The 12,324-nt window shown below is 40.1% G+C and overlaps 1 protein-coding gene across 1 annotated transcript in view; it reads left to right on the forward strand.

The window, feature by feature from the left end:
* Nucleotides 1-12,324, forward strand: part of Nus1 (NUS1, dehydrodolichyl diphosphate synthase subunit) — a 25,283-nt gene that overhangs the window by 7,518 nt on the left and 5,441 nt on the right. The window contains exons 2-3 of the mRNA XM_005363623.3: nucleotides 7,262-7,387; nucleotides 8,221-8,370. Of these exons, the coding sequence (XP_005363680.1) occupies nucleotides 7,262-7,387; nucleotides 8,221-8,370 (276 nt within the window). The remainder of the gene's footprint in view (nucleotides 1-7,261; nucleotides 7,388-8,220; nucleotides 8,371-12,324) is intronic.

Here is a 12,324-nt window from a genome sequence, read left to right on the forward strand (position 1 = left end):
TAATGTCCTAGCATTATGTCCTAGCATGTTATGTGTGAGGTGTCCTGAGGTTCTCCAATAAAATAAAATAGCTTAATGACTTATAAGGATTTGTGTTTATGATTGCAGTAATGTAAAATTTTAATATATATATTCTTCATTTAAAATGATTGTGCTATTAAGTATATGTTTTCTTCTCTAAAGACTCTCCTCCAGTAGTGTGATGGTTGTGTGTTACAGAGCTTAAACGAAGTTAACCAACAGGTAATTTACTTAGATTTCTGGTTGAAAATAAAAGGCATGTATATAAGGACACACTGCTTTAATTGCACAGCTTGGAGGAGCTTGGCACCTAGGAGAGATTTTTTTAGTATTGTCTTTCTTTGTCCTGTGAATTCTTTTTGCTAGATGTTTCTTAAAAGGATTGTTCCTACAGAAGGAACAATTATGAAAATTCTAATAGATGTGTTAAATGTGTATTTTAAGTATTTGAGTATATATTTCATAGTCATTTTATACATTTGATTATATATGTCATATGAGTTTTGCAAGAGCCTTTATGAAGTACAGGCAAGATTGGTTGATTTATTGTTTGGTTCATATATGGTCCTGGGATTCAAACCTAGGGCCTCAGTGCATGCTAGGCTCTACCTCTGAACTATATTATCCAGTCCCGGAAATACCAGTTTCTCTATTTTGAGACCTGAACAAAATCAGCTGAAACATTTTTGGTAAAATAGCAGAATTGAGATATTCATGAGAACGGAGCAGGGAAGGATACATTTTGTGTCAGTGACAGAGCAGCACGAAAGAACTGCATTCTAGAACGGGTTCTAGAGTGCTGTGTACACATGCACCAGGGCGAGGGTAGGGACATTCCAGTGTGCCATGGTGGAAGGTCAGGGAGCTTCTAGTGTTGTCTAAACTGTGCACTTAGTTTTTATACCACAGTTACAAACATTTCCTAGAATATAAAAGAGACACATCTGGCTCCCAAAGCACATAGCTCTTGTTTATCAAGAAACACCACACACACACACACACACACACACACACACACACAATTTTTTTCCCTGAGGTACAGCTTTCCTAGCATAAAATTTTATTCTTTCATGGGAATTTGAGATGTGTGTGCTTGTGTATGTATGTGTGTTTTCAAAGACGACTCTTTCACTAATCTGTTCATGATAACTTTGGGAAATCAAGCCTTTGTAAGATAGTTATAGAGCAACAAAAACAGAAATTCCTTATGTCATAACAAAACTTACATTAGATTCCTAGGTGATTCTACAAGAATACTTGTAGCTAGACATTCTTTGTGACTGCCAGCTCATCAGTAATGACATGGAGATGTATTAATTATGTAAGCTTGGCCTTAGCTTAGATTTGTTCTCAGCTAGCTCTTGTAACTTAAATTAGCCTGTTTCTGTTCATCCATGTTCTACCACATGGCTTTTTACCTTTCTTGCATTCTGTACGTCCACTCTCTCCATGTCTTGCTGGTATCCTTCACAGCCCTGGATTCATTCTGAGTTCCTCTGCCTGGAAGTTCAACCTGTTCTTTCCTGCCTAGCTATTGGCCATTCAGCTCTTTATTAAACCAATCACAACAATACATCTTCACACGGTGTAAACAAACATCTCACAACAAATACTTGTTTTCCCTGTGAACCTTCTCAATCCTTTAAAACAGTATAGAAAGAAAGTATTAGTCTCTTCTGTTGCTGTGGTAGTAATTCTCTGTTGCTGTGCTAATACTGTGTGACACACTTCTTTCAGCAAGACCGCACCTCTGAAGCGTCCCCAAATAGTGCCGCCAATTGAGGACCATATGTACAAATACATGAGCCTGTGTGGGACAGTCTCATTTAAACCACCACATGCTACAGTTCTGAGTTTTTCAAAAGCTAATACTGTGGGCTTTCGAGACAGCTCAGCAGCTAAATGTGATTGCTGCCACACCTGACAACCCAAGTTGCACCTCCAGAATCCATTTCAAAGCGGAAAAACATCTCTACAAAGTTGTCCTTCCTTCAACCTGCATAAACATGCACCTCCCCCACCCCCCATCAAGCAAAAATAACACCAAGAATAATAAAGACTGACTGATAGTAATTTAGACCTAGATTTTAGAGCAAATCCTTCCAACACTAAGGACAGTTGTTTGACCACCCTGAATCTAGTTCCTTATCGTTAAAGGGGAGGTTAAAGTTCCTTTCTTTTTGTTGTTGTCTTACCGTGTAGCTCAGGTTGGTCTTGAGTTCTCAGTCCTCTAAGTGCTGGGGTTCTAGATATGTACCACTGGGTCTGCCTTAAAATACCTGGCTAAACTGCAGTACGATATTCTGCTTTCTCAAAGGTGTGTTTTCAGATGGGTTTTCCTTAAATTGGTTAAATCCAAATATGAATTCTCACCCTCTTTTTCATTCCAACATTTTTGGATCAGTTTACCTTGTAGAAGACAAATAGGGTAGATTATAAATGAGAAAAAACCTAACGTCCACATACCCTGTGCTATTTCTTGAGAAATTATGGCAGTCAAAGCCAGCCTTTTGTCTTTTCTTTCTTGTACCATGTGACACGTTTAGATTCTGATTGCCAAGGAGAATCGTAAACTGGTCATCCTCACATACTTTGTGGGTGAAATAAACGCTGTAGAGTGTGGTCAGCTATAGGGTCAGCTGTGCCTGTTTCATGTAAGCCTTGGGCAGAAACTATAGTTTATTATCAGCTGTTCTCTGCCCAGCTTAGCCTAGAGCAAGGCTCTCTCTGAGTCGGGCTCAACCGTTCTGCCTTGTAAATTCTGCATGCAATCAGGAAGTGTCTACTTGTATTGTGAGAGTTTCCATTCATGCCCCTCAGGTTTTGTTGCTGGTTGGCACTTTGTGTACTGATAATTCAATTTTTTAAGTAAACACTGAACTCCTGTTATATAGAGGGAGACTTGGGAGAAAAAGATAAATGAGCTAGAAATTCACAGGTAAGAATCAAGTTCAGTGATGGAGGTGGTTGGTTAAGTTAATGCTACTTTAAAAAGTGCAATATTAAGTTTATTAAGGGATTTGAACAAAATCCTTGTGAATTAGGGGACGAATGAGACACTGGGAAAGGTCTCTGGAAGGAAATTGGGAGAATTGTGCAGGCAGAGGCCTTTGAAGGTCATGTAAAGGGTAGGGATTGGGTGACTACATCTGTTTGAGAAGCCTAAGGTTGATTAATTTTGTTGATTATAGAGCTACAAAGAAATAGGTTGATTTATTTCCTAAACATGCATTATTTCTACCCGTTTGCTGTCGAAGCAGAGACAGCAGTGTTTATGTTGAGGGGGTTATTACTGCATGGAGCCATTGAAGACACTGAGTTGGAATGGGATGAGATGGAGATGTACCCAGAGCTGAGTGATTTGGTAGCCTAGTGAAACATTCTGGAAGGGGCAGGAAAACTTGCTGGAAGGTGCTTGTCATGAAGAAGGCTGCAGTGACTGGAAGCTACTATGGCATTGGACAAAAGGAACGAGGGCGCAGAGACCATCGCTGTATCGTAGCCTGAGCTCTGCTTGGCTTATTCGTGAGCGGTGAAGGTGGCGGTGCTGCAGAGTGGAGATGACGCCTGGGTGGCTGGGCACGTCGTGCTGCTTTTAGGTCTAGAACTGCACGCTTGCCCACCTACCTCATCCATTGTAGTTCTCACTCTGCCTTTTTCTACATTCCGTGGCCCGAAATGCATAAAACTTACTTTTGCAGCACCCCTCCTTCCTTTGAGATGAGGTCTCAGCCTCACGTCATAGCCCAGTCAGAGGCTGTCCTGGAGTTCAGAATGTAGCCTAGGCTGGCCTCAGACCCACAGTACTCACACTGGTTATAGCTTCCGTAAGTGCTGGGTTACAGGTGTGAGCTATTGTTTTCTCCCCCAACTTGTTCTGATTGTCTGAGAGCCAGGTGTCTTCCCCCTCCCCCCCCACAGGGTTTCTCTGTGTAGCCTAGGCTGTCCTGGAACTTGCTCTGTAGACCAGGCTGGCCTTGAATTTAGAGATGTGCCTGCCTTTGCGTCCTGGGTGCTGGAATTAAAGGTAGGCACCATGGCTGTCGAGTCTTCTCCCTGCTACCATTTGCTTGTTTACAGAACCTTGAGGTAAAAGTTGTGGTTGGAATGAACTGGACGTATTTGGAACAAAACAACACCTTCTTACTTACTTACAGATTCAAATATTTGTTCAACATGGCTGCCTTGACATTAATCTCACAGAGATTTCTCATTATATTACTAGACTTCTTGGCATACCTTTAAATATGAAGCCTAAATTTTGCCATATTAATTTTACCCTTGTTCTGCCCCCTAGTGGATTTAAAGATTTCTGAATGACTAGACTCAAGAACTCTGGGCAGTGAGAGAGGGCTGAGGAATTCTCTCCATCTGAGGAGCTACGAGGACGGACCTGGACTTCATCCTCATAGATATGAAACTCTTGTGATATTTGTATGTCTATATTATATATTTATCTGGTCTTTGAAGTGACACAGATGTTTTTGTATTGTACATGGGAGGTTTTTGGCATCTGTAACTATCATTGTTCAAGTTTGCATGTTTAACAAGGATTTATTTTACTTTTAATCACACATACACACACGCACACACACGCACACACATGCGCACACACACGCACACACATGCGCACACACATGCACACATGCACACACACATGCACACGCACACACGAGGGATTGTGTAGATGTGAATGCAGGTGCCCATAGAGTCCAGAAGAAGACATAGGCTCTGCTGGGGTTAGAGTTACAGGTGGTTGAACTGGCTGATATGGAAACTGAACTTGGGTCTGCTGCAAGAACAATATGTATTCTTAACTGCTGAACCACCTCTCAAGGCCCTCCCCACTTTTTGGTCGAAGAAGAGAGCCAGTTCCTTCAGGTTGTCCTCTTGACATTCACATGTGTCTGCTGTGACTTGTGTGTGCCATTCCCACCCAAATAAATAAGTTCGCTTAGAAAAATGTAGTCTTCTACTACCTAGCATAAAAGCCATGGGATGGTCTTCATTCTTTTCTCTTTTTTTTAAAAAAAAATATTTATTTATTTATTATACAATATTCTGTCTGTGTGTATGCCTGCAGGCCAGAAGAGGGCACCAGACCCCATTACAGATGGTTTGAGCCACCATGTGGTTGCTGGGAATTGAACTCAGGACCTTTGGAAGAGCAGGCAATGCTCTTAACCTCTGAGCCATCTCTTCATTCTTCTCTAATGGCGTACTCTCTGTACTCAGGTTGGCTATAGTAGTCCTCAGACTGGATTCTGTGTGGGGCCCTGTAGTAGCCTGTTGCCTGTCTAGGTGTTGCTTGTACATTGTCGAATATCTGTTTGGCCAGCAGTATGAAATAAAACTTAGAGTGGCATCTCAGTCCTTTCCTCGTAACATTTGCATCAGCAGTCTGTGTGTGTATTTTATGTTCCAGACCCCACTCTGGCTAACATTTCCCCTGTCTAATGGCTTCTCTGTAGGTATCTTTTTAATTTCCTAGATTGAATTTAGTTCAAGTCTTGCACTGGAAAATTGTTTCACTTTATTTAGTTATTTATTTAGCTTGTTATTTGTGTGTGTGTGGAAGTCGGAAGACAACTGTGGGAATTGATCCTTTTCACCATGTGGACTTTTGGGGTTGAACCCATAGCAAGCACCTTTGCTCACCTGTTGAGACATCGGTGAGACCCCCAAGTCTTGCTTCTTGTAATAAGCCTTCTTCTGTTGGAAGACTTTTTTTTTTTCTTCTGCTTATCTTAATTGTGAAGAGACACCATAACCACACAACTCTTATAAAGGAAAACATTCAATTGGGACTGGCTTACGTTTAGAGGTTTAGTCCATTATCGTCCTAGAGGGAAGAGAAGCATGGTGTTGGAGAGGTAGCTGAGAGTTATCTGGATTGACAGGCAGCAGGAAGGAGAGTGAGCCACTGGGCTTGGCTTGAGCACCTGACCTGAAAGCTCACCCCTGTGACACACTTCCTCTATCAAGGACACACCTTCTACTACGAGGGCACGCATCCTAACACTTTCAAATAACGCCACCCCCTCTGAGCCTCTGGGGGCTGTTTTCATTCTGATCACCACGTTACTGTTAGGTGGATGAGTCCAGCTTGGTGTTTGCTTGCTGGTCCCTTCTCTTCCTACCCCTCCTTCCCCTCCTCCTCTTCTTTTTAACTTAGATTGTTAGATGGGTGTCATATAGTTTCTCTTTTATTTTTCTCTAAGGGATGTGGTGGCCATAAACCTTAACTGCTGTGCATGGTTGGAAGATTAAAAAAAAAATATTTTTGTACTTGGGTTTAAATTTTTTGAGTTTTGCGTGGTTCTGTGTCTTCCTCTGGATAATTGGCTGCAGAAGCTAGAAACCGAGCTTGGATGACTGTGGATATGACAGAGATAGCCCTCAGGGAGATGACTTTAGCAAATCAGCTCAACTTTATTCCAGAGTGTAGGAAATATATAGGATTGGGAAGCCAGGGAACAAACTCTAATTTGCATTAAATGGCACACTCCTTTCATAAGGCTCCTGTATGTGGCAACAGGGATCTATAGCAAAGCTCCTAGGACAATTCCTAGGAGAAGGCTTCTAGCAGGAAACTGTGCCAGAGGTCATGCTAGAGATAAATCAGGCACCCAAGTTTTAGACAGCTTTCAGATAAGGGCAATCCTCTGGGTCTAGGAACATTCTCCAGATAGGGGCAGGTGGAGAGCAGGAAGTCTCCCTGGGGACTTGTTGCCAAGCCTAGAGAAAACTGCCAGGCTATGGTAGACTCTAACATCTGACCTGACCAGCAGGGCCTCTCAACAGCTATACTCTGATTTTATTTTTTACTTTGTGCATAATTTATACTGCTTTCTCTTACAAAACAAATCAAATTGAGGCAGGAGCATTTAATTTAGCTAATAAACCTGCAGAGAAAAAATGTTAGATCGGCAATCAGGAGTAAAGACATGTCTAGACCAGCCCCCAGGACACTGAATTTCAGTTTCTTAGGATGTCAGTAAGTAAAGGTCTCAAGTACGGGACCTCTTAAAATTCCTTCCCAAGTTCTAACGTGTCATAGTCACAGTTCTTGTGTGTCATGCTTTTCTTTTAGACTCTAGTTTGAGACTAGCCGTTACTGCTGTATTTGAAATGCATCCTGTTTGGGTCTAGTATTGTATCCACAGCAAACATCTGGTAGTCATTGAAGAGTGTCACCTAACCTGGTTCTGATCTCTTTGCTCATAATTTTCTTTTTAAGGTATATTCAAGAGAAATAATTCCAGATTGATGGATGAAATATTAAAACAACAACAGGAACTTTTGGGCCTAGATTGTTCCAAATACTCACCAGAGTTTGCAAATAGTAATGACAAAGACGATCAAGGTAAGTACATGTGGGCAACTGGGCACATGACCATATGTGTTTCAGGATGGATTTTGTCACGTTCTTCATTTATTTTGCTCTTTTGGTCTTTATTATAATCAATTATATTGCTAGAAAATAATATTCAGAAAATAATAGAATGGCAATTGACATTATAGAAATAAATCCATGTTTAAGGATTTATTTAACCATGCAGATTTTATAGCCCTGTGAACAGAGAAGCCCAAGAACAGATACGTCTATAATAGTAAATTTAATGAGTATATAAATTGATGCAAAACTGGTTTTTCTATAGGGTAATATGAAAGATTGTTTAATGTAATATTTTTGTATTATTACCAGTTATCTAGAGTCTTACAGTTATAAAGTCGCTTCCAGAGCCAGATAGGTGTGTGGACAGTGCACACACTCCACTGAAGCACAGAGCCAGATAGGTGTGTGGACAGTGCACACATACTCCACTGAGGCACAGTTTTCTTTAGTTTGAAGTTTTCTTTTATGTTACTACTAAATTCACTATTAGTGTAGATGGCATTTTTAGATAGCAAAAATTGTGGCTAGCGTCTTTTGTAGAGGGCTTACTCACTATGCAAAGCTGCTTTGAGGATTTAGAGAAGCTGGTATGTCCAAACAGGCACCGCTGTGATCTGGGCTGCATGGCTCCTTTCAGAGGAGCAAAGGGTGTGTTTGGTACTGACACCGAAGGGCTCGAGTGGTTCCTGGTTATCACAAGTCTGTCTTTAGTTTGGTCTGAGCTTACTTCATAGAACTGATTTTGGAATAAATATGGAAGAGTGTGTTTTAAAAATTACCTTATCTGTTTTTTTCTCTAGTTTTAAATTGCCCTTCAGCAGTGAAGGTGCTGTCCCCAGAAGATGGAAAAGCGGATATTGTGAGAGCTGCCCAGGACTTTTGCCAGTTAGTAGCTCAGCAGCAGAGGAGACCCGCAGATTTGGATGTAGAGCTGCTAGACAGCTTACTTAGTAAGTCAGGAATGTTTCCCATTTTGTCTCCCAAAGACACAGATGAAAGAGAATATTTTGGTTCTCTTTATTCTATACAATCTGGTTTGCCAGGCCTGGTGGTTCATGCCTTTAATCTCAGCATTCAGGAGGCAGAGGCAGGCAGATCTTTATGGTCCAGGCTAATTAGCCAGGGCTAAATAGTGAGACCCTGTCTTGGGGGAGGGGGGCTTTTATTACTATATCCCTTACAATTCTGACGTTTAATGACCCACATGTGGAAATGATTTTAAGATGTGGACCTTGCACTTACCATGGACATTTAATAAAAGAAAGGGATTTAAAACAGTAGGTATTTTAGTATGTATGTGGGCACCTGGGCAGCAGTCAAGATAACTTTCTGGAATTGCTTTTCTCTTCCACTACGTGAATGTGGATAACTCACCAGGATTGGGAGCAAGCACTTTTACCTACTGAGCCTTCTTGCTGGTTCAAGGAAAGGGTTTTTGAGGAATTTTTCTTTTTAATGACTATTCTTGGAAGTAGGATTTTAGTCTTACTTTTCTGTCCCTCTTCCACTTCTTTTTCCTTTTTAGTTTGGGCTTTTGCTTAAAGAACTATTATGAGGTAAACCCCCAAATGCAGCCTTTTATCCATGCCTCCTTTTTGTATTCGTTCTGTTTGCTGTGCAGATAAACCACTGCATGTGTCATTTTTTTCTAAAACACAGCATCTCATGTATATGCACACACACCCCATACTGCTGGTGAAAGCCTTTGGTTTGTTCTTTCTTTCTGGAGCCCTTAGGAACTTTCTAAGACATTAATTAATTTCTAAGAAACTAATGTCCATTGATGGCTTCTGTAACTGTGATGTGAAGTCATTCACTCTTGAGTCGTTACCATAGAATGTAATTTTACTTGCTTACTAACCATGCATTTTCTACCTCAGTTATTTTACTTGCTCTCTATTCTGAACTTGCTGACTGCTTTTATTGACTGCTCACCTCTTATTGGTTAGCTGTTGGGGCTCAGGGAGTAGCAGATTATTGCATAGGACTATTTCATCAGAGTTATTGAGATATTGACCATTTCTTGGACATTTTGGAGCCCAATTAGAGAGGAATCTATGGTTATGTCCTAAAATGGTAGCGTGGGTGGCACATAGGTAGCCTTAAGGTATCCCATTGGGAAGTTATTGAAGTGGTGAGCCAAGGAGCTTCAGGGTTTGCTAATGTATAATGAAAATGTTTACAGACTTCAAAAAAATTCTCTTTTATTTTTCAAGATTACTGTTTCTCCCTTCCCTTTCCTGTGTCCAAATCCTCCGTATTACCCTCCACGTTATCGTTTAAATTCACAGGGTTGCATCAATTGTTGTTACACATGCCCCTCCCCCCATTGTTGTTACACCCCTGCCCTCCCCATATGACCTGCTCAGTCTGTATAATGTTACTGGTGAGTATGTTTTCAGGACTGACCATTTGGTATTGTTTAACCAGTTGTGTGCTCGTCCCTAGGGAAGTCTTCTTCGAGCATTCCTTAGTTACTTGTAGTTCTTTATGTAGGGCTGAGGCCTCCTGGGCTTTCCCCTGTACACTTTAGCATGTCTTTTGTTGCTGGCCTTGTTTGGCTCATTTTCAGGCAGGTACATTGTTGAGACCATATGGGTGTAGCATCTCAAATTACTAGGAGACACTCTCACAGCAGATGATCTGATCCTCTTGCTCCTACAATGCTTGATGTAGATTTTAAACTCAGTTAGCTGATAAGGTATTACTGAACACTGTGAACACCACCACTCCCAAAGTCCTTTAGCTAGCTATGTGCAGATTTCACTTGGCCCTCTAGACCAGAAGGTAACCACTAACTAAATTTTGCATTTTTTAGAAATTTTATATTAAAAGATATCAAATAATATTTAGACTTTCATATTCTGCCTAACATTGAACAGCCTTTTTTTTTTCTAACATTTAATTTATTATTTGGGAATTTCTCATAATACATCCTGATGACTCACTTCCCAGTCCTCCCAGGTTGGTCTCTCCCTGTGACCTGCCACCCAAAAAAGAAGAAAAATCCAATTTGTGTTGCTCAGATACTCACTGGAGCATGGCCACACTTCCAGCGGACTTTAAAGAAAACTGATTCCAATCCCCATCCACCACCATCATTGTTTTCATTTTAAATGAGACAGGATCTCACTGTGTAGCCATGGCTGGCCTGGAACTCAGTGTATAGAACAGGTTGGTCTCAAAACTCCCAGAGATCCACCTACCTTTCTTTCACTCCGGAGTGCTGGGATCAAAGGTGTATGATACCATCCATACCCAAAAAGCTAATACTGTTGAGGTTTGTCAGTGTTTAATGGATTGAACTTCATTATTCTTTATTCTTTAGTTGAGTAGTATTCTGTTCTGTGGATATACTCATTTTATCCACTCACCAGTTGCTAGACATTTTGTTTGTAGTTTTTGACCACCTGCGTGCATGTCTTTGTGTGGGTTTGTTTTATTTTCTCTAAGGTAGATACCTAATAATGGAATTGTGTCATGTGACAAATTAATATTTCATGTTTAAAGGGACTTGCTAGACTATATAAAATAGTATATGGATACTATATAAAATAGGTATCCATTTTGTATCCTTAGCAGCAAAGTAGAAGTCTCTCTCTTTTTGTTCTTGCTGCTGTACAGTGCTGTCCAGCATTGCTTTTCTTGTATTTGTCTTTTAAGTATAGTTTAAGCCTTCTAGTATATATGTGATAATATTTAACTCATATTTTTCTAATGGCTGATGATGTTGGTTATCTTTTATGTCCTAATATGCTGCCTATAATTTATTTGACAAAGTACATGTTTAAATATTTTGCATATTTTTCTTAGATGCTGCACACGTGTGCTGTTGTGCGCATGTCTGGAAGTGAGAGGACACAACTTGTAGTAATTTTTTTCTTTTCAGTTATTTTGAAAATTCAGGGTTCTTTGCATTTTCATACAAATTTGAGGGTCAGTGTTTTCAGTTAGGAAAGCATACACACACTTTTTTGGCTTAGGTAAAATATAGTTATTTTATTAAGATATTATTTTAAGATAGTAAGAGTAATGTTTTTATTTTTAATGAGTAAGTTGCATATACCATTTCTTCCATAATTTGATAAGATTAGTAGATATTGCTCACATAAGTAGAATCATATTTGAGAGTGCTAAGAAATCTTTGTGAACAGACAGTTTGAGATCTGCTAATTGACAGTCTGGAGACTGTAGTGTATATTGCCAGTATGCTAACATGAGGTTATTCCAGTAAAAATTACTCCCTGTATAAAAAATGCAGACTGTTTCAGGCTATATTAGGGAATCAAACTGAAAAGATAGAAGAACAAGGGTCTGGGAAGATGGTTCATAGGTAACGTTTGTCCTCTGTACACCCAAGTGCTGTGGCACACTCATGCCTGTACTCACCTCACACACTGATAAAAGAAGAAAATGCAAACTGCGTTTTTAAAGAGAAATAAAATGACTATTAATCTTGCCTACAGAAAGAAAATACAGACTAATTCTGAAATTATCAGTTAAGTGATCATCATAATAAAGATACTAATATAGCATCCTGCTTTACCATAAGTATTTTAAACACATTGCCTCAATTACCCTTCACTTTGGCCTCTGGATTATATTGCTCATATTACCATTACTATTTATCATGATTGTATATATGCCAATGAGATGGAAAAAGGAGACAAACAAAATTACAAAGCCAGTAAGAGGTTTGGTCAGAACCACCCAGACTTAGCAGTTTTCAAATTCTGTACTTTGTATTTGCTAAGCGACAGAGAAGTTGTTCTTATCATTTGGAGTAGTTAGCTGTACCCCAGTGGTACATCTTTGTGTGTGTGTGTGTGTGTGTGTGTGTGTGTGTGTGTGTGTGTGTGTGTGTGTGAGAGAGAGAGAGAGAGAGAGAGAGAGAGAGAGAGAGA

Source organism: Microtus ochrogaster, linkage group LG9, assembly GCF_000317375.1.
Source record: "Microtus ochrogaster isolate Prairie Vole_2 linkage group LG9, MicOch1.0, whole genome shotgun sequence".
Lineage (NCBI taxonomy): Eukaryota > Metazoa > Chordata > Mammalia > Rodentia > Cricetidae > Microtus > Microtus ochrogaster.